We start from the raw sequence: 23404 nt of genomic DNA on the forward strand, positions 1-23404 counted from the left end.
GGAAGCCCCTCTGGGTTGGAGCTCAGCCTCAGGCTCCCAGTGGGATGCAGAATAGCACAGCTCAGTGCCTGGAGCTGCTAGGAAATCAAATATTTTCTCACTAGATGTTTACTGAACAGGTATGATTGCCACCTTTGCATTCAGGTTGATCTAGGATCGATAGGAAGGGGCAGACAGAAAGGTGCTGGAAATGCCAAACTCAGCGGGTCTGTAGACTGATGGTCATGAGGCTGAGGACGATGAAGTTTAGCACGCCTCCCAGGCGACTGCGTGGACCGTGGCGAGGCTGAGCACGGTCAGAAGAGGAGGTTTGAATGACAATTCTAGTAATAAAAACCATGCCCAAGATTCCCGGAACACTCACAATAGGCCAGCCAGGCATCCAGCTTAGCTCTCAGCCTGCGTTGTTCCTTAATCCTCATAAGAACCCTATGAACACACTGTTGATTCTTGTTCATGTTTTACAAAACTGAGGCAAATAGAACTTGTTAATTCAGCTCCAGCCCCACTGACCTTCTTCCTGTTTCCCATCACACCATGTTGCTTCCTTTGGGAAGCTCAAATTACCCATTTCCTCAAACTCCCAATCACATCTTCCCCAACGTAGACTGGGTATGTTTCTGTACTCAAATGTTGATACGAACCTTATTTCAAACTGCGATTCGACCAGTGTATAAGGCGCACCTCAGCTCTGAACGTCCCTGCCGTGTAACTTCCTGTGCACCGCTGTCCCTCTCTGAACCTCTTCGGTAAAATGTGTCAAATGATAACACGGCCCTGAGGGTTGTTGTGAAGAGGAAAGGAGAACCCTCGGGTGAAAGTGCTAGAAAATACAAAGTAAATGGAGAGGGTCTCTAGAGGGCAGCTGAGATCTGCCCGCTGGTCAGGTTCAGCGGTCCAGCTGCCGATCCAGAGCCCAGATTCGAGCGTCCACGTCTGCCCTCATCTGCCTCATCTGGCCCTCCCCAATCCCACGCCGTCTGAATGCCAGTCTGAAAATTGAGTCGAGATGTCTTTAAACACAGCATGTCCTGGTTCCCTGCGAGAGAGTTTGGCTGCTCTGACCCCTGTAAAATGGAATTATATCTACAAATTAATTTGCTAGAAATGATCCACATTTCCCAAGACTTTCCTGGAAGCCAATATGAACAATTAGAGCTGGAGATGCAACTCCTGGCCTGATGAGTTGGGGGTGAGGCAGTGATGAACCCACCGCCCATTAGCTTAGGAAGCAGCAGGGCCGGGGGACCCTGGAACAGCTGCAGCTCCCTGAGGAGTGAGGATCCGTCACCCACGGGCCTCCACCCTCCACCTGTTTATTTATTGAGGTGAAATTCACATAACGTAAAATGAACTGTTTTCACACAGAGTGGCATTTAGTACGTTCACAATGCTGTGTAACCACCACCTCTAGTTCCAGAACGTTCATCACCGCAGAGGAAACCCAGTGAGCAGTTGCTCCCCATCCCCCCTCCCGGCCCCTGGCAACCCACGATCTGTCTTCTGTCCCTGTGCATACACTTATCCTGGATATTTCATATGCGATCCCACCTACGCTAAAATAAAACCGTACCTGAGACAGGCACCAGGCACAAAGGGCTCTGAGCATCCTAGTTGCTGGGACACCTGACCTGGTGTTGGGGCCAGGTTTAGCAAGGTTCTTAGCCCCTTGGGGTGCAGTTTCTTCTTCTTAACTCAGACTTTAATCCCCGGGCTGTGACCGTGATTCATGCTCCAGCAAACCCTCCTCCTCCCCAGACTTTCCCTGACCCTCCCCGACAGACGGCCCTCCACAGCACACTTGGGTTGCCCCATTTGTATTCTGTCCCAGGTGTCACACCGGTGTTTCCTGTGATGCCTGCACCTTGTTCTCTAGCCACCTCGTGACTTACGGAGTGCAGAAACCACGTGGCATAGCAGATGGAGTACTGGCTTTGCCATCCAAAAAGCTGGGTTCCTGGCCCCGTGTCCTCTCTGTAACAGGCAATGAGTGTAAAGTGAGATGCGCAGTAATGTTCTTTTGTCCTGTCTTTGGCAGCCCCGGAAGTGTTCCAGGTGTATGTGGACGGAGGCCCTGGGTACTCCTACCCCGTTGACTGGTGGTCCCTGGGTGTCACGGCCTACGAGCTGCTGCGGGGCTGGGTAAGATGTGCGCCTGTGTGGTGAACGCGAGGGCTGTGGAAGTGGGGGGCTCAGCTTCTACCAGGCTTGGGTGGGGTGGAATGGCCCTGCCACTGGATGTGCACCATGCCGGCCCTGGGTGTCAGTCCTGATTGCCCGTGTGCCAACTCCAAGGTCCTGAGCATTAGAAAGCTCTTAACAAGCTTCTGGTCCAGCCCCTCATTCTACTCACGGGGACAGGGATGTCCAGAGGGGCAGGGTCTTGTGTGAAGCTCAGCAGCTGATCCGTGGCAGCTCAAACACCCAAAGCATCTTGGTGTCATGATTTCAAATGCTGTCGTCTTTCAACCCACAACATGAGGCTCCCGTGCCCAGCTTTCCAGCTTGGTTTTTTGTTGTTGTTATTTTAGTTCCAACCTTCCCCGAATACTTAGCTCAGTGTCCTGAGCTCAGTGTCCTCAGGGGCATTCGATACGTATTTTTGTTTTATTTCTTTTAAATTTAAAAGCTGAAGATGACTAATGGAGCTATTTGGCAACTAATAACTCAGTTTTATTTTAGCAAAAAGAATTATGACAAACGAATTTCGAGGCTTTTTTTTTTTTTTACACAAGTATCATTTGAAAATGACGCCATTTAACCTCTCAGGACCATGGTTTCCCCTTCATACAATGGAGATAGGAACATCCTCTCAGTCTATTCTGTGGTGCTGAAGTTATCCTGGGATCGATGCACCCCTAGACTGGGACACTCAGTTTGCGTATGACCCACCTTATAGCTCCAGCACCCAGCACACAGCGTAGAGAGTCAGTTCCTCCCATTGGATGCTGCTTTACCAGTGTCTCACGGTCATCTGCATATATGCATATTAAGGCGGGTAGACGGTGCCCTTGAGGGCAGGAGCCCCCAGTGCACAGTGATAACTGGTGGGAATGAATGAGGGAATGAATGATGGCAGCTGTGTGAAAACCATACAAGCTATGTGAGTGTCATTAGTTATCACCGTGTGGTTCAAGCAACTGGGGTCTCTCTTGATCTCAGTGATTTCCCCTGAATTCCTCAAAAACATACTACAGTACATGATGTTGTTAGAAAGCAAAAAATATGTATATGAACTTGTGAGTTTTCTCGGGCACTGAATGAAAACAATTCATCTCTCCCCACCTCCCTGGCTGGTTCCTTTGTCGTGTACTGGTTCTTTAATATACATGCTCCAGGAGGGGACATGAGGGTCCCCATGATATTTGTATGAACCAGAGAACACAGACATCACCAGATGATGTTTATCACGGAATCAATCATACAAATGACCTTGGCAAGCAGTTGACCTAAGCATGATTGGTCGTTTGCCAGCAGAAAGTGTATTCTCTGCCGGAACACAAGTCAGAACAGTCAAAGATGATGACTTGGCAGAAAGCCCCAAGGGCTTCAAAATAAAACGTTTCATTTTCAGTGTATCTGAGTTTTCTGCTTAGGGATCCAATGCCACTTTTAATAGAAGAGGGAGGGTCCCATGGTGGGATCGGGGCTTTGGTGTGGGGACAGAGTGAACAAGAATGCCTGTTATGGGTTGGTGTGACTCTGTCTCCCAGATATCTTGGTCTGTTCATCTTTGACTTGAAACACAATGGGTTTATGCAAATAGTTGATTCTGTTTTTTTAATCCTGGAAACGATCACATTAAGTCCAAAAGCTATACTGAAAAACACTCATATTTTTCCATGGACTGTGTGAATTTAGAAGTTATCCTTCCTCGTTGAAATTCCTCCATCATGTCAGTGACAGCATCCCTGATAGGTGATCACCCCCTGTTCCTTGATTCCCTCAGGATCCAGGGGGCTCTTTACCTCCAAAAGATGAAAGTCATGATGGGAATTTTCGAACACATATTCTAAGATCATAGAGTTGGAAAGCGTTAGAAATGAAAGGTGGGAGATTGAAGGTATTAATATGGTATGTTAGCCAGGGACCCAGGCATGCTCTAGTCTTAGAGCAGAAAGAGACATCTCTCCCGAAATGCTCTATCAGGAGAGCAGAGGAGTGGAGTGTCATCAGTGGGCTTGAAATTTCAATGCAGAGAATTCTGTGAGCCTGCTTGGATCCTGTAGCCCAGACGAGGGGAGTAACTTGTACCCAACTTTCCTATGAACCCAAACAAGAATCTCAGTTCTCACCCTGAGACCTGCTAAGTAAAAAAAAAAAAAAAAAGACTCAAGAAGCACCACGCAGCTGCATAGCACAGGGAGATCAGCTCGGTGCTTTGTGACCACCTAGAGGGGTGGGATAGGGAGGGTTGGAGGGAGGGAGACGCAAGAAGGAAGAGAGATGGGAACATATGTATATGTATAACTGATTCACTCTGTTATAAAGCAGAAAGTAGCACACCATTGTAAAGCAATTATACTCCAATAAAGATGTAAAAAAAAAAAAAAAAAAGAAAGAAGGCACCACCTGGAGAGTTCCCTTTTGAGCACAGTTGTCTCAGGGACTGTGACCACACCCCCTGGAGAGAACCCCATGGGGACAGAGAGGAGAGGGAGGTTTCTCATCCACTGACCCAGAGAAGGGACTTAAAGGTCTTACCCAGCCCCTGTTTCCCCACCTACCAGGCTCCTTGATGGTTTCCTGGCAGTGTCACCCACCTGTCCACTGGTTTTCCTCCGCATGCACAGGGCTCTTATATCCAGAAAGAACGTGTTTCATTTTTTTTAAAGCCCTAATGGCTAGAAAGATTTTCCTCTTACTCAACTGAAAGCTGCCTCCTCGTAACACAGAAAGAGGATCTTAGAAGAATTCACAGGTTCAAACCCTGGCTCTACCAGGCACCTTGTCTGTGATCTTAACCAAGGCCAACAGACAGACCAAATGCTCAGAATCCTCATCTGTTAACCGAAAAAATAATAATAACAGTAACACCTACCCAACAGCGTGGCTGCGAATATTAAGTGATTCTGACGATGCAAATTACCCAGCTCTGTGACTGATAAAGGATCGGCACTCGGTCAATGTCAGCTCCCCTCCCCTGGTCTCTCTGATTCCCATGCGGGGGGCCTGCTGGCAGGTCTGCATCCTTTCCAACTTAGCACCTCTCAAGGTGGAGACAGGCCCTGGGAGAGGAGCTGAGTCACATGTGGCTGCTGACGGTTAGTGGGGAGGTCCCTGGCCCGGTGGGCAGAGGTCCGGGCTCCCATCCACACCCCGTGTGCCTTGATGCTGTGATTCCGCCTTAGTCACTTAACTCATCTGAGCCCTGGCTTCCTCCTTCATGAAATGGGGATGATGAGGCCGGCCTGCGGGGTCACCGTGGGGATTCCAGGAGCAAATGTAGGCGGAGCACACGCGGCGTCCAGCGCACAGGAGGGATGCTGACTGCTACATAAATGTGCACGCGGTGATGATTCTGAGACAGGTAGCTGCAGAGACAATGCTGATGACTGCTCTTAGGGGAGCAGGGAAGAATTTCTGAGGGAGGAAGCGTTAAGGGGGATCATATATGAGTTGCTTGGGAAACCATGTGAGCAGAGACTGGGAAGGGCAGCTGAGGCTGACACAGCAAACATCTTAGACTGACCAGCAGTCAGAAAGACAGTCTGGGGGCTGTCTAACATTCGAATTATAGGGGTCCCAGAAGGAGAAGAGAAAAAGAAAGGGACTGAAAAAATATTTGACGAGATTATAGTTGAAAACTTCTCTAATATGGGAAAGGAAATAGTTAATCAAGCCCAGGAAGCACAGAGAGTCCCATACAGGATAAAGCCAAGGAGAAACACGCCAAGACGCATATTAATAAAACTGTCAAAAATTAAATACAAAGAAAACATATTAAAAGCAGCAAGGGAAAAACAACAAATAACACACAAGGGAATCCCCATAAGGTTAACAGCTGATCTTTCAACAGAAACTCTTAAAGCCAGAAGGGACTGGCAGGACATATTTAAAGTGATGAAGGAGAAAAACCTACAACCAAGATTACTCTACCCAGCAAGGATCTCATTCAGATTTGGTGGAGAAATTAAAACCTTTACAGACAAGCAAAAGCTGAGAGAGTTCAGCACCACCAAACCAGCTTTACAACAAATGCTAAAGGAACTTCTCTAGGCAAGAAACACAAGAGAAGGAAAAGACCTACAATAACAAACCCAAAACAATTAAGAAAATGGGAATAGGAACATACATATTGATAATTACCTTAAATGTAAATGGATTAAATGCTCCCACCAAAAGACACAGACTGGCTGAATGGATACAAAAACAAGACCCATATATATGCTGTCTACAAGAGACCCACTTCAGACCTAGGGACACATACTGACTGAAAGTGAGGGGATGGAAAAAGATATTCCATGCAAATGGAAATCAAAAGAAAGCTGGAGTAGCAATTCTCATATCAGACAAAATAGACTTTAAAATAAACACTATTAGAAGAGACAAAGAAGGACACTACATAATGATCAAGGGATCAATCCAAGAATATATAACAATTGTAAATATTTATGCACCCAACATAGGAGCACCTCAATACATAAGGCAAATACTAACAGCCATAAAAGGGGAAATTGACAGTAACACATTCATAGTAGGGGACTTTATTTTAACACACCACTTTCACCAATCGACAGATCATCCAAAATGGAAATAAATAAACACAAGCTTTAAATGATACATTAAACAAGATAGACTTAATTGATATTTATAGGACATTCCATCCAAAAACAACAGAATACACATTTTTCTCAAGTGCTCATGGAACATTCTCAAGGATAGATCATATCTTGGGTCACAAATCAAGCCTTGGTAATTTAAGAAAATTGAAATTGTATCAAGTATCTTTTCCAACCACACTATGAGACTAGATATCAATTACAGGAAAAGATCTGTAAAAAAATACAAACACATGGAGGCTAAACAATACACTACTTAATGACGAAGTGATTACTGAAGAAATCAAAGAGGAAATCAAAAAATACCTAGAAACAAATTACAGTGGAGACACGACAACCCAAAACCTATGGGATGCAGCAAAAGCAGTTCTAAGAGGGAAGTTTATAGCAATACAATCCTACCTTAAACAGGAAACATCTCGAATAAACAACCTAACCTTGCACCTAAAGCAATTAGAGAAAGAAGAACAAAAAAACCCCAAAGTTAGCAGAAGGAAAGAAATCATAAAGATCAGATCAGAAATAAATGAAAAAGAAATGAAGGAAACGATAGCAAAGATCAATAAAACTAAAAGCTGGTTCTTTGAGACGATAAACAAAATTGATAAACCATTAGCCAGACTCATCAAGAAAAAAGGGAGAAGACTCAAATCAATAGAATTAGAAATGAAAAAGGAGAAGTAACAACTGACACTGCAGAAATACAAAAGATCATGAGAGAGTACTACAAGCAACTCTATGCCAATTAAATGGAAAACCTGGAAGAAATGGACAAATTCTTAGAAATGCACAACCTGCCAAGACTGAATCAGGAAGAAATAGAAAATATGAACAGACCAATCACAAGCACTGAAATTGAAACTGTGATTAAAAATCTTCCAACAAGGGCTTCCCTGGTGGCGCAGTGGTTGAGAGCCCGCCTGCTGATGCAGGGGACATGGGTTCGTGCCCTGGTCCGGGAGGATCCCACGTGCCGCGGAGCGGCTAGGCCCGTGAGCCACGGCCGCTGGGCCTCTGCGTCCAGAGCCTGTGCTCCGCAACGGGAGAGGCCACAACAGTGAGAGGCCCGCGTACCGCAAAAAAAAAAAAAAAAAATCTTCCAACAAACAAAAGCCCAGGACCAGATGGCTTCACAGGCAAATTCTATCAAACATTTAGAGAAGAACTAACACCTATCCTTCTCAAACTCTTCCAAAATATAGCAGAGGGAGGAACACTCCCAAACTCCTTCTACGAGGCCACCATCACCTTGATACCAAAACAAGACAAGGATGTCACAAAGAAAGAAAACTACAGGCCAATATCACTGATGAACATAGATGCAAAAATCCTCAACAAAATACGAGCAAACAGAATCCAACAGCACATTAAAAGAATCATACACCATGATCAAGTGGGGTTTATCCCAGGAATGCCAGGATTCTTCAATATACACAAATCAATCAATGTGGTACACCATATTAACAAATTGAAGGAGAAAAACCATATGGTCATCTCAATAGATGCAGAGAAAGCTTTTGACAAAATTCAACACCAATTTATGGTAAAAACCCTGCAGAAAGTAGGCATAGAGGGAACTTTCCTCAACATAATAAAGGCCATATATGACAAACCCACAGCCAACATCATCCTCAATGGTGAAAAACAGAAAGCATTTCCACTAAGATCAGGAACAAGACAAGGTTGCCCACTCTCACCACTCTTATTCAACATAGTTTTGGAAGTTTTAGCCACAGCAATCCAAGAGGAAAAGGAAATAAAAGGAATCCAAATCGGAAAAGAAGAAGTAAAGCTGTCACTGTTTGCAGGTGACATGATACTATACATAGAGAATCCTAAAGATGCTACCAGAAAACTACTAGAGCTAATCAATGGATTTGGTAAAGTAGCAGGATACAAAATTAATGCACAGAAGTCTCTTGCATTCCTATACATTAACGACAAAAAATCTGAAAGAGAAATTAAAGAAACACTCCCATTTACCATTGCAACAAAAAGAATAAAATACCTAGGAATAAACCTACCTAAGGAGACAAAAGACCTGTATGCAGAAAATTATAAGACACTGATGAATGAAATTAAAGATGATACAAATAGATGGAGAGATATACCATGTTCTTGGATTGGAAGAATCAACATTGTGAAAATGACTCTACTACCCAAAGCAATTTACAGATTCAATGCAATCCCTATCAAACTACCACTGGCACTTTTCACAGAACTAGAACAAAAAATTTCACAATTTGTATGGAAACACAAAAGACCCCGAATAGCCAAAGCAATCTTGAGAACGAAAAACAGAGCTGGAAGAATGAGGCTCCCTGACTTCAGACTATACTACAAAGCTACAGTAATCAAGACAGTATGGTACTGGCACAAAAGCAGAAATATAGATCAATGGAACAGGATAGAAAGCCCAGAGATAAACCCACGCACATATGGTCACCTTATCTTTGATAAAGGAGGCAGGGATGTACAGTGGAGAAAGGACAGCCTGTTCAATAAGTGGTGCTGGGAAAACTGGACAGGTACATGTAAAAGTATGAGATTAGAACACTCCCTAACACCATACACAAAATTAATCTCAAAATGGACTAAAGACCTAAATATAAGGCCAGAAGCTATCAAACTCTTAGAGGAAAACATAGGCAGAACACTCTATGACATAAATCACAGCAAGATCCTTTTTGACCCACCTCCTAGAGAAATGGAAATAAAAACAAAAATAAACAAATGGCACCTAATGAAACTTCAAAGCTTTTGCACAGCAAAGGAAACCATAAACAAGACCAAAAGACAACCCTCAGGATGGGAGAAAATATTTTCAAATGAAGCAGCTGACAAAAGATTAATCTCCAAAATTTACAAGCAGCTCATGCAGCTCAATAACAAAAAAACAAACAACTCAATCCAAAAATGGGCAGAAGACCTAAATAGACATTTCTCCAAAGAAGATATACAGATTGCCAACAAACACATGAAAGAATGCTCAACATCATTAATCATTAGAGAAATGCAAATCAAAACTACAATCAGATATCATCTCACACCGGTCAGAATGGCCATCATCAAAAAATCTAGAAACAATAAATGCTGGAGAGGGTGTGGAGAAAAGGGAACACTCTTGCACTGCTGGTCAGAATGTGAATTGGTACAGCCACTATGGAGAACAGTATGGAGGTTCCTTAAAAAACTACAAAAAGAACTACCATATGACCCAGCAATCCCACTACTGGGCATATACCCTGAGAAAACCATAATTCAAAAAGAGTCATGTACCAAAATGTTCATTGCAGCTCTATTTACAATAGCCAGGAGAGGAAACAACCTAAGTGTCCATCATTGGATGAATGGATAAAGAAGCTGTACCACATATATACAATGGAATATTACTCAGCCATAAAAAGAAACAAAATTGAGTTATTTGTAGTGAGGTGGATGGACCTAGAGTCTGTCATACAGAGTGAAAGATAAAGACAAATACCATATGGTAACACATAATATATGGAATCTAAGAAAAAATAAATGTCATGAAGAACCTAGGGGTAAGACGGGAATAAAAACATAGACCTACTAGAGAATGGACTTGAGGTTATGGGGAGGGGGAAGGGTAAGCTGTGACAAAGTGAGAGAGTGACATGGACATATATACACTACCAAACGTAAAATAGATAGCTAGTGGGAAGCAGCCGCATAGCACAGGGAGATCAGCTCGGTGCTTTGTGACCACCTGGGTGGGTGGGATAGGGAGGGTGGGAGAGAGGGAGACGCAAGAGGGAGGAGATATGGGAACATATGTATAACTGATTCACTTTGTTATAAACAGAAACTAACACACCATTGTAAAGCAATTATACTCCAATAAAGACATAAAAAATTTTTTTTAAATAAAATAACAGGTCTACCACAGTTCTTTTCCTGTTTCTTCCATTTCTCGGTAAATTGGCCATCTTGTAAACTGAGTTTCCTGGAATAGAGATTCACGTCCACTCTATAATGAGTATATCCAGTGCCCTGCTGCCAAAATCACTTGCACCAGCAGAACATGTAATTACTTTACCTTATAAAGACCACTTGGTTTTCTGAGTCAAGACATCCTAAGGCCAATGAGTGAGAACCGAGCATCAGTAGAGCTCTTTACCTGACGCAGATGGAATATGGATCCTAATATGTGCCAGTATTCTTGTCGAAGGACCTGGGTTTCTCCACAACCACACAAACAGATTAAGGCTAAGCCTGGAGCTTAAAGGCACAGAGCTGACTTTATTTTATTATTTTTTAAAAATATTTATTGGAGTCTAATTGCGTTACAATGTTGTGCTAGTTTCTACTGTACAGCAAAGTGAATCAGCTATACATACATATATATCCCCTCATTTTTGGATTTCCTTCCCATTTAGGTCACCACAGAGCACTGAGTAGAGTTCCCTGTGTTATACAGTAGGTTCTCATTAGTTATCTATTTAATACATGGTATCAATAATGTATATATGTCAATCCCAATCTCCTAATTCATCCCACCCCCTCCAAACTCCCACTCCATCCCTCCCCCTCCCCCTCCCTCTTGGCAACCACAAGTGTGTTCTCTATGTCTGTTTTAACCACGTGGGGTCTCTCTCTCTGATGCCACCTGTTGTCCTTTGGTTGCAGAGGCCATATGAAATCCACTCGGCCACCCCCATCGATGAGATCCTCAACATCTTCAAGGTGGAGCGTGTCCACTACTCCTCCACGTGGTGCAAGGGCATGGTTGCCCTGCTGAAGAAGGTAAGGGGGCAGCCCCCAGCCCACCTAGCCAGGGAGCTGGGCACTCAATGCAGTAACAGGCAGACCAGCAGATTAAGGAATGAGAAAACGAATGGCGGGACAGTGGTGGAAATAATAAAGTCAGCGGTGCTCTAATGCCTCGTCGTAAACACTCTCACCATCCCGCAGCAAGATCACAAAGCCGCTGGACAGGGTGGCTTTTAGTCACGTCTGTGACAACAAAGCCCACAGGCTCTTTTCACTCCACAACAAGCTTCTAGTAGTTAGAAATATTTAATGCATATAGCTCTTGAAAAATTTTACAAATCATCTTTTAACTCACTGACCTTTAAGACATTGGGCGTCTCCTGACTTTTCCTGGGAACTAGTAGTTGCTAGTAGAATAAAGCAGTGGTTCTCCAAGGTGGTTCCTGGACCAGCATCCCCCGGGAACTTGTTGGAAATGCGGATTCTCAGGCTCCACTCGCAGACCTGCTGAATCAGAAATGGTGGGGCAGGCCCTGTTGTTTGTGTTCCGATAAGCTCGAGTTCAGCATGGGCAGTGGGTCGTGGCGCCCTCCTTCTGAGGCTGGCATTCAGCTAAACTCACTCGGAATCCTCCGAGACACAGAGTCGAGCCTTGCATGTGGTCAGTGCCAGTCACCTTTAATGAAGGAATTATGATGACGGCAGCCAGCACTGGTTGGGGGAATGTTATATGGGGGCTCTGCTCGTTTAGTCCTTACATGCCCTGTGAGAGGAGTCGTGTTAGTGCCCCCATAGTAGAGATGGGAAAACTGAGGCTCGGGAAAGCAGATCATTCGCTCACTGCCACAGGGCTGTTAGAGGCAGAGGAGGATTTAAATCCAAGCTCTCTGAACTCCAGATGTCAGCTCTTAATCCCTCCAAACTCTGTAGATGACTTAGGGAATTACTCATTAGTTAAATTGCTTTAGGGGAGATTCACCCCCTGGGTTTTAGACATCAGTGGTCCTTAACCAACTGCTGATTGGAATCACCTGGAAGCTCTACCCACCTGCCAACACCTCCACCTCCCACCCACCCATGGAGTCAGAGAACTAACTGCTGCTCTAAACGGTGGCCACCCCCTTCCACCGCCGCCCTGCCCTGGGCATTGAAGCAGCATCTCTGTTTAAATCTGTACCCGTCATTCTGGGGACAGTTCCTAGAGAGAGGCCACCGTGATCAGCAGGTGAGACCCTGCCAGGTGCCCCTCCCATGGTGTGACTGTAGCCCACTCGCTGCAGTGGCAGGTGGGAGCCGACTGGCGGGGGGTCCTGATTCCAGCTCCCACCTGCCAGCAGCTGGGGGTGGCATCCTGCCTCGGTGTGTCCCAGGTCCTCATCCATCCCCTATGGGTCTCATCTGAATCATGAGCCAGAAGTGGAAGAGTTACCATTATCCTTCCTACTTTCGGAGGAGGAAACATGCACAGCACAGTCAGCAGCTCAGCCGGGGCCACGCTGCTACCGAGTGGCCCTCCCAGGGCTGGGCCCCGTCTTTCATTTTTAGCCTCAGTGTCCTTGCACCAGATAAGCTAGTGTTTTGAAAGCTGAAAACCCCTCTGGATGCAAGGTAATGTACGGCTATTTTTTTTCTTTTACTGCATCACCCCTTATTAGCAGAAACTCCATTTGAAGGGAAGCTAAAAGTTGACCCCTTGGCTACAAATGAGGCCATTCCATCAGACTGCAGAGGTCACCTCATAGCTGTCCAGGGAGAAATTTTATTATGCTTTTGTGCATCCCATTACCAAGCTGAAAGTCCTAAAAGAAGGTGGCTAATTCTTTTTTATTTTTAATTGGAAGCCTCTGCAGACCTCATTGAGAGGTGGCATGTCACAGGGTGCGAGTTCCCAAGGGGAGCAGGGCGGGCGAAAATCTAGTCCCTGTCCAAAGAGTCCATTGCTGGATGACCTTCCAGCAGCCTGACCCCTCAGTTCCTCTCTGGCTATAAAGAGATGAGTGTAGGTGATGCTTCCAACACAGCAGCCCAAACAGGGCAGGACACTCATGGAACGCAGAAAGCGGGGCACCTTCCTTTTCCCAAGACTCCGCCTTCGGATTCCCCCACAAACCTCGGTGGGGTGCACTGCCCAAGCGAGCACATTTGCCCTTTGCCTGCAGCTCCTGACCAAGGACCCCAAGAGCCGCCTGTCCAGCCTCGGTGACGTCCAGAGCGCACCCTACTTGGCCGACATGAACTGGGACGCGGTGTGGGAGAAGGCCCTGATGCCCGGCTTCGTACCCAATGTGAGTGAGGTCCTGTTCGACGGCATCCCGCCCTGTGCAGGGTGCCCCACCTGGGCGGGCAGGAAGACGCCAGAAGCTGTCCAGTGGGGGCCCTGCTGGCCACCGTCACCTGAGCACCAGAGGAATCACGTTTCACTGAGATTCAGGGTGGATTTGTACCTGATTTCCGAGGTCCACACGCAGATGCCTGCAGTTATCCCCTCTGGCCACACTGTTCCTTAGCTCCATACCTGTGAACACACTACTTCCTCTTCCAGGAGTGCCTTTCTTGTCCACTTGGAAATCTCCTCCCCCTCCTTCCAGACTCAGCGTAAAACGCAGCAAGTGGTCCACTGGAGGGTCTTGGTAACTGCCTTCTGGATAAGGAGGAAACTCAGTCATTGCCTCCTCTGGGACGTTTTCCCAGCCAGCCTCTGCATCCCCTTACCTGGAGTGGATCTCACCCTCCCTGGTTCCCCACTGGACAGGTGCCTAGGTCTGCGTTAGCGGTCAATAACGTTCTGTCGCGTGCATCCGCCATTGCCCCAGAGCTTCAGAGGGTGGGTTGGCTGACCTTCGCCTGAGAGAGATCCCAGAGCAATGGGTGACCCCAGAAGCTGCTAGAAGACCTCGATATGTGCTTGTCACATGAGTATGGATCGGTTAATGATAACAGCCAGTAGGGTTAAGCGTGTTCTAAAGCTTCACGTACATTATGTCACGTAAGCTTCACAACAGGGAAGGGGGCCCTGTTAGTAGTCTCAGCTTAAGTGAATAGTCTCAGGTTAAGCAAACTGCCCACGACTACTCAGTGAGACATTGGCAAAGCCAGGGCTTCACCTCAGGCAGTCTGGCTCCAGAGCCTCCATTGAAGGAAGGGAGGGAGGGAGGGAGGGAGGGAGGGAAGATAGATCAGGCCAGGAAAGACTTGGGCCTGGAATCTGACCTGCTCACTGGGAGAGGAAGAGTGGTGGGGGACAGATGTACCACCAAGGGAAGGGGACTATTAGTGGAGCCATAGCAGTTGGCGGTGTGAGGATCCCGGCAGGGGCAGGTGGGGGAGAGCTGTCAGTACAGACAAGCCCAGTGGGGACTGTTCCGCTGGGACCTCTCTCCAGGATGGAGAAGGGAAAGGGAAAAGAACATAGTACTGCTCCCCAGCCTCACAAGTTCGGAGCACTTACCCTCATTTTACAGTTATGGAAACAGGGCCAGAGAGGTTGAGGGACTTGCTAGTGAGTGGAAAAGCCAGGCCTTGCCCCAGTTCTATCTGCAAAGCCCTGGTTCCTCCTCCTGCCCCGGCCATGGCAGGGCGCTGGCTGACATCGAGGGGTGAGGCAGCCTGGCCAAGGCAAGTTTGATGGCAGGTAGCAAGACCCTCGCTTATAAGTTGGGGTTTAAGGCCGGGGCTCCCATGGGAGGCGGCTGGGACTGCAGGGCAGCAGAGGGAGTGGTCAGTCACTGCAGGCCTGCCATGGATCAGGAAGGACCCATTCTAGACGATTTGCAAGCACTATCTCAGTTAATCCTCATCAACCCATGAGCCTGCTGCATTTTACACAGATGAGGAAACTGAGGCAGAGAGAGGTTATATGTCTCCCTCAAAGACACGCAGGTGAAAGGTGAGGCTGTACGACTCAGTGGCAAGGCTGGCAGCCCCCGCCCCATTGTGCATGGTCCCTCCCCTCCCTAGCCCCCATCCAATCAGGAACAGGGACACCTACTCAAGGACTCACTTCTCACTTGGCCCTACATGAAGAACTTTATTAACTTGTTTAATCTTGCATGAGGGAGGAATGCTTATCCAGACTTTACAGATAATGAACTGAGTCCCAAAGAAGTTCAAGGTCAGAAAGCAGCAGAACTGGGTTGTTGTTTTTTCTGAGCACCTTCAGAGCCATTGATGTTATAACCACCAGCCTGTGCTGCCTGAGAGGGCCAGCATCCTGGGCTGGGTCTCAGGATGGAAAAGAGCCACCTGGGATAAGTCAGGGAGACCGATATTGCTCCTGACCAAAGTGGCAGGAGCCCAGCCTAGAGCAGAGCCAGGCCTGAGGGTCAGCTGGCTCTAGCTGCAGGAGAACAGGGAGCCAGGATGGGGAACTGGGTAGATTTTGGCCAGAAATGGTATTTTTAAATGGAATTGTTAAAAATAATGTTTATAGAAAAGGTAGTAATGACATGAGAAGGAGAGTATGAGAAAATAAGTGAAAAGAACAGACTGGAAAACTGAACTCAACCTCACGAAATGAACATACGTAAGGAGATCAAGGGAACCTGTGGATGTTAATAAGTGGGGTGTGCAAGGTGGGCGGGATTATGGGGATAAGTGAATGACGTGTGCAGCGAGGGTGTGTCACTGTTCATTATCAGGAAGAAAGTGTAGCTGATGTATCGCATAGGAGTAGTTCATTGTTCCTTGTTGAATGAATGAATGATTGATTGAATGAATGGATGAATGAAAATACAATTCAATGGCACGGAACAAAGACAAACCGTGTTTTATTTTCCATTTCTTTTCAGAAAGGGAGACTGAACTGTGATCCCACATTTGAACTTGAAGAAATGATTCTCGAATCCAAACCACTTCACAAAAAGAAGAAGAGGTTGGCAAAGAACAGGTCCAAAGATGGCACAAAGGACAGCTGTCCTCTGGTGAGTGCCGTCTCAGGAGCAGACCCCAGGCAGAGAGGAATCCTATACTCCAGTGAATATGGTTGAGCTGCTTCTTAGCCAGATGGGGGGCTTGTCACTTTGCCCCACCAAATACGTTCATTTGCAGTCAATAAAATGCCTCCATTGAACAAGTGGTCTTTCATAGCAGAACCCTGTGAAATCATCCCTGTAGAGGGACATATTCGTGCTCTCATCATTCACATTAGCACTGTTCCTAGCGCAGGAACCTCCGTATCTGTTAGCAAGAGCAGAAGAAATGATGCTGAGTGACACCAGCGCTGTTCCGAGTAGCCCCCAGCACCCTCTGCAGAGGTTTTGTACTGTGGAGGCACCCAGGGCCACACTCTGTGGGCCACTGCATTCATTTTCTAGGCTGCCAACACAAAGTATCACACACTTGGTGTCTTAAAACAACTGAAATGTGTTCACACAATTCTAGAGGCCAGAAGTTCAAAACCAGGTATTGACAGAGCTTTGCTCTCTCCAAAGGCTATGGGGAGGGCCCCTCCTTGCCTCTTGCAGCCTCTGGCGGTGGCCAGCAGCCCTTCACATCCCTTGGCTCGCGGCTCCATCACTTCCATCTCTCCCTCCGTCTTCACGTGGCGTTTTCCTCTCTGTGTCTTCACACGGCCCTCTTTTAGGGACACCCGTTGTTAAATGTAGAGCCCACCCCGCTCCAGGGTGACTTCAGCTTAACTAGTTCCATCTACAAAGACCCTGTTTCCAAATAAGCTCACATTCACCAGTCTGGGGGGTTAGGACTTCAACGTATCTTTTTAAAATATTATTTTTTATTGAAGTATGGTTGATTTACAATGTTGTGTTAATTTCTGCTGTACAGCAAAGTGATTCAGTTATATGCATATATACATTCTTTTTCATATTCTTTTCCATTATGGTTTATCACAGGATATTGAATATAGTTCCCTGTGCTATACAGTAGGACCTTGTTGCTTATCCATTCTATATATAATAGTTTGCATCTGCTAATCCCAAACTCCCACTCCTTCCCTCCCCCACCCCCTCCTCCCCCTTGGCAACCACAAGTCTGTTCTCTGTGTCTGTGAGTCTATTTCAGCTTTGCAGATAGGTTCATTTGTGTCATCTTTTAGATTCCACCTGTAAGTGATAACATACAGTATTTGTCTTTCTCTTTTGACTTACTTCACTTAGTATGATAATCTCCAGGTCCATCCATGTTGCTGCAAATGGCATTATTTCGTTCTTTTTCATGGCTGAGTAGTATTTCATTGTATATATACAAATCTTCTTTATCTATTCCACAACATACCTTTTTGGAGGACACAATTCAACCCACAACTGCCCCTTCCTCCATCAAAATATATTAAAAATTGTAGTGCATGATTCCATTGGTAGGAAGATGAATATAACTTTCAAATTTAAAAATTCATTTTTTTCAGCTTATCTGAAAAGAAATTAAAACATCTTTGTAGCCCCTAAGAGTATCGTGGAGCCTAGGCCAATGCCTGCAGAGCCTAATGCAGAAGTTGGCCTGGGAAGGGCTGGGTGTGTGTACGTAAGGGCACACAAGGGTGTGGGGTTCCTGCACAGGCATGCAGTGTACATTCTGCATCCAGGCAGCCTCTGAGACGTGTATTACAGAGCATCCGTGGGACGGGTGGTCCTGGGCACCTGTTCCTGAAGAGATTGAGCACCTTTGCACGATGGCCTTAAATCTCTCCCTCTCCCCACCATGCTTCTTAATTAGGACTAACGAACATTCAAGTGATCAGGAAACCAAGGTCATGATTTTCAATTCCTATTCCGTTTTAACGTGGCTTTTAAATTGGATTTAATGGCTTCAAATGGAGAAAAGCATCTCTGTCTGCCAGCCCCCCTCCCCACCCCCGGTGGCACAGCCACCGCTACAATCAGGGCTGCTCCAGCCGCTTTGATTGTCCCCAGCCCCAAGCATCCGTGGCCCCATTTAGATCAGTCTCTGCTCGTCCTCACTCTCTGAATGATGCTTCATCACTTACAGTCCCCTCTCTGTGCTCTTTGACAGAATGGACACCTCCAGCAGTGCCTGGAGACAGTGCGGAAAGAATTCATCATATTCAACAGAGAGAAGTAAGTCCACCACCAGCATCTGCTGGGCAGAGCCCTTCCAAGGGCAGAAAGTCCCCCTGGGGGGATCGGGGTCCCTGGCCCCCCATGAAGCCAGCCACGACACTGGAAGGGAAGCAGCAGTTGGACGCCGTGGTTCTAATCCTGCCTCTGCTATGTGGCCTGAGCAAGGCACTAACTTCACCTCTCTGGGCCTCAGGGCGTTCATGTGGAGTGGGGTGGCCACAGGAGGACCAAGCCGGCACACAGGATGCTGGCGCAGAGGGGCAGGCCTACAGATGGTTACGTGCCCAAGCTCTGGAGCAAACTTGCCCGGGATCAAGTCCTGGCTCTTCTGCTGCCAGAGTGACCTAAGGCAAGTCACTTAACGTCACTGAGCCTCATTTTCAGCAGTGACAAAGTGGAAATCACTCCCTTGCAGTGTGTTTGTTGTAAGGTTAAATGAGGCTGTTCATACAATACCTGGCATGGTAGGAGTCCTCATGAAAAGGGTTACTATTATTGTTGTTGTTGTTATTGTCATTGTTCTTGTTATTATTTGATGGGGTGAGGTGGTGTGGACTGTGCTAGGACCCCAGCATCATTGGCTGGCAGGAGATAGGATGACGCTGAGTTGGGAGGGGCGAAGCTGGGGTCGGACCTGGCCGCATGACTGCCCTTACAGCAGTCAAGGAAGCAGAGGCTCAGGCTTGGTCCCAGCTGACGTTACTATCTGGGGGTTCATCCACCTGTGCCTGATGAGTCAGAGCAGAGGCTTGGGCAGCCGTGGGCTCATGCAGCAGGAGCTGAAGCCCTGTAGGCAGGTCTGACAGCACATCAGCCCCATTTGGCCAACGCTCAACTAAGCCTTGGGCTTGCGGAGATGATGGGATGCGCTTCCCTACCTCCAGGAGGGCCAGATGGACACATGCCAGGCTGGCCCTTAGGCGTTCACCAGCGTTCCACCATTTTCAGCTTATAGCAGGTGACAGCAGCACTGGGGATGCATGATATGGAAAACGGCAGCCCAGGCGTGGCTCCGACAGCAGGTGCCAGGCTCAGCCTGGGTGTCAGGGAAGCTTCTGGAGCCAGCATGCCCGGCTGAGTCCTGACGGGCGAGGAGGGCAAGGCGTGGAGTTCCAGGAGTCAGGACAGTGCCCAGAGAACGAGACGGCCTGGCAGACACAGGGACCAGCGGCTGTTGAAGAAGTTTGTATTCCCTAAGCGTGCACGGAGGGTGGAGCAGCACGAGGTGAGGGCCCTGGGGCAGAGTTGTTTGGGTCGGGGGGGGGGGGGGGTGGGCAGGGCGGGGCCCCATTCCCAGTGGGCACTGGGGGAGGTGAAGGAGATTGCAGCCTGTCATTTATCCTGGTCAGCTAAAGCTCTAGGGCTGGTGGATGCCCAGGTTAGCCCAGACACACACACCAAGCTGGGCAGCAAGTCTCACCCACTGCGAGACTACGTCCTTGGTCCCAGCAGAACGGGAAGTGCCTCTGCAACACAGCGCGTCAGACTTGGGACGGGGCGGGGTGGGAGGGGGGGCAGTGCTGACGTGGTGAGCGGTTTCAGAGCTCATCACAATTTTCCTGTGGTCCTGCCTGCTCTGAGGCTCATGGTCCCTCCCAGCGGTAGACACCCAGTCCTGGGAACTTCCGCTCAAACCAGCTTGGGCAGTTTGGGCCAAAGTGATGGTGGGCTCCAGGCAACCTTGCCTCGGGCCCTTTATCAGTTCAGACATGTCTGAAGGGTCCTCAGAGAGTGCCTGGATGGCAAATGTGAGCCTGTGAAAAGGCAGAGGGGTGACGGACCTGAGCGGAGAGCAATCACATTGCGTATTGTGCCGCGTGCCAGAAGATGCTTCAATCTAGAATCCGAAGAATCCAAGTTGTTTCCCTTTAAAAGAAGATGAATATGAGATATCCGTCCTTGTGTTGTTAGGGGTTGCCTCTGGCTGCTTTTAGCAGAAAACTAACTATTTAGTGGCTTCGACCAATTAGGTGCTCTTTCTCACATGGAAAAGTGAATGGATAGGGCTTCCCTGGTGGCGCAGTGGTTGACCGTCCACCTGCCGATGCAGGGGACGCGGGTTCGTGCCCCGGTCCGGGAAGATCCCACATGCCGCGAAGCGGCTGGGCCCGTGAGCCATGGCCGCTGAGCCTGCGCATCCGGAGCCTGTGCTCCACAACGGGAGAGGCCACAACAGTGAGAGGCCCGCGTACCGCAAAAAAAAAGAGTGAATGGATAGGGAAATGTAGTAGGATCGCCCAGCCGTGCTGAGAACCCCTTTGAGAGTTGTGGTCATGGATTTGAAGTGAGGCTGGCACCGTTAACAGAGGGAGAGTGGAAGTCATTTTCCAATGGAGGCTGCGGGGTCAAGGACCAGCATATGCAAAAGCAGGAGGCAGGAAAGAAGATGGCCCGTAAGGGGAGATGTGCATGGGTTTCACCGAGGTTCCTGCTCTTTCATCCCTGCCTCTCTGTTCCCCTCAGGTGCTCCCCCGTGGCTCTGAGGCTATAGGCTACCTGTCAGAGCAGGTGTGCTGGGAGCAGTGCCTTTCCCCCAGCCTCTCCCCACCCACCACATAAAACTATCCAGGTGGACGGCTTGGTGTCTGGATGCTGTCTGAGGATCACGTCGACCCGTCCATGTCAGACCCCATCCCTGCTCCACAAAGTACGTGGGAAGGGAGCCACACTGCATCTACCCATAACCCTCTCTGCTGCGGTTTCTCATCTACAAAAGTGCCTGTGAGAAGTCAATTCACGAGGCATGATCTGCCCCAAAGCAAGAGATTTCCTTTTAAACCAAGAAAAAAAGTCGGCGCTATTCATTCTGCACTTCGTTCTGCAATCCTGTTTTTGAAGCACCTGCTGTGTTGGCGTTTGAGTAGCTGGAAAATTAAGTCAAGTACCTTCTTTCCGACCTCAGACATGTGGCCAGTGGGGTGACGGTAGGGGACGTCAAGACGCCGAGCCAGGCTTCCCTTCATGCTCCGCTGGGACCATGCTGCCCCTCGCTGCCTCCCTCCAGCAGTTCTGTTTCCTTTCATTCTCTGCACGCCCGGCTGTCAAAGTGCAACAGACTGGTCCTGCTCCATGTACCGTTGTTACAGGCCTTGTCTCTGCAGAAGGCTCTGTAAAGAAGAACCAGACGGAAGTGCCACAGTCACAGGGGGTCATGTCGGAATCTCCCGGGGGGTTGTTAGCGTTTAGAATTGCTGCATCTGTTACAGGTTGAACTGTGTCTCCCCCTACAAAAATAGATATGCTGAAGTTCTAGCCACCAGGACCTTAGAATGCGACCTTATTTGGAAATAGTGTTGTTGCAGATATAATTAGTTGAGATGAGGTCATACTGGGGCAGGGGACCCTTGCCTGGTGTCCTAATATGACTGGTGTCCTAATAAGAAAAGAGACACAGACTCAAGGAGAAGACTGTGAAAATGGCGTCAGGGATTGGAGTGACCCATGTGCAAACCTAGGAAAGCCAAGGATGGCCCAGAGCCAACAGAAGCCAGGAGAGGGGCCTGGAACAGATTCTCCCTCAAAGCCTCCAGAAGGAACAAACCCTGCCAACACCTTCGTTTCAGATTTCTGGCCTCCAGACTGTGAGATGGTACATTTCTGTTACTATAAGCCACCCAGCTGGAGGTACCGTGTTACAGCTCCCCAGCCCCGTGCCCGGGAAACCAACACGGCATACTTCTGAATCAGAAGCTGAGAGAATGGGCCTGGGGATCTGCACTGTGACATGTTCTTCCAGTCGTTCTGATGAGAATTTCTGCAGGAGACCAGAGTGCCCACACCGTGCATCCTCCAGTTGGTTCTGGACTGAGTCATGAGAATTCCCCATCTAAAACTGTCTCCGAGGACAGAGGGAATGAAAAGTGCCCAACGAACTGAGAAGGTATCTTGAGACCAAACAACGAGGCAGTCAGCCCCATAAAGTACAGTTGTGATGTTTATTGCGGGTAACTTACGTGCGGATCGGATGGGGCGTATGGCAATCTGGAGGCATCGGCAGCTGCACTCCGCACCTCCGAGGGACCATCACCATTTTATAGTTAACCTAGGGCATGGGGGTAAGTGCTTGGAGACGGGGATTGCATTCCAAGTCAAGGCCTTATCTGATTTATGATGGGTGGGTGCCAGGAATATGTCAGCGAAGGTCTTTATCATTATTTGGAGACTACCTGGACCTCATGGTCATTAAACAATATCTATTAATTACAAAACCACTGACGACAGAGAAGAGATTTACTACACAGTACAGTCCTAGGTAGGGTCAGTGGAAGGACAGGAGGAAATGAACAGGCCCAAGATGGCGTCAGTTATGCTAACAGCCATACACACTGCAAACCTTCCAGCCCTCTTTCTCCTTTGCCCTGGATCATTCATCTGCAACTTCGAGCCCTCGTGGGTGGAAGAATACTGCTGAAGGCTCTAACCGCCCCAGCATAACTACCTACCTCTTGCATGGGCCAAGTATGCTTCCTCAACTAGAAAAAACTCTTGGACAGAGAAAAAGCTCCCCTTCCTCCGTGGGATGAGGAAGCTGTCATAGGCGTGAAGTGCCAAGGGGACACGGGCCGGGCATCTGCTGTGGCAGCTCCCATAGAAGGTTCTCATTCAGCCCTTTGACAGATATATTATAATCCTGACCTGAGACTTGGGGTCATGGAAGTGGATCTAGCAGGACCATGTCCTCAGGATGCTTGAAGCCTGCAGGGGAGATGGCGGGATGCAGACATTCTTAGGCCGCTGTGAAAACGTGGAGGAGATGCCCTAGGTCTGACCTCTCTGGACTTCAGTTTCTAAACAGGGAACAAGATTAAAATTAGCACTGCCTAATTTTCTGGAAATGCAGCTATTATTGGTTAA

At 47.9% G+C, this 23404-nt stretch overlaps 1 protein-coding gene across 4 annotated transcripts in view; it reads left to right on the forward strand.

Annotated features, from left to right (window-relative positions):
• STK32B (serine/threonine kinase 32B) overlaps window positions 1-23404 on the forward strand; it is a 342630-nt gene that overhangs the window by 305034 nt on the left and 14192 nt on the right. For 3 of the 4 annotated variants that reach the window (XM_060011802.1, XM_060011803.1, XM_060011805.1), the window contains exons 7-11: window positions 2039-2142; window positions 11433-11549; window positions 13676-13801; window positions 16304-16435; window positions 18483-18547. In XM_060011802.1, the coding sequence (XP_059867785.1) occupies window positions 2039-2142; window positions 11433-11549; window positions 13676-13801; window positions 16304-16435; window positions 18483-18547 (544 nt within the window). Of the gene's footprint in view, window positions 1-2038; window positions 2143-11432; window positions 11550-13675; window positions 13802-16303; window positions 16436-18482; window positions 18548-19498; window positions 19600-23404 lie in introns of those variants that run through there. The other variant, XM_060011804.1, reaches the window with a different exon arrangement.

The sequence above is a fragment of the Delphinus delphis genome, chromosome 5, assembly GCF_949987515.2.
Source record: "Delphinus delphis chromosome 5, mDelDel1.2, whole genome shotgun sequence".
NCBI lineage: Eukaryota > Metazoa > Chordata > Mammalia > Artiodactyla > Delphinidae > Delphinus > Delphinus delphis.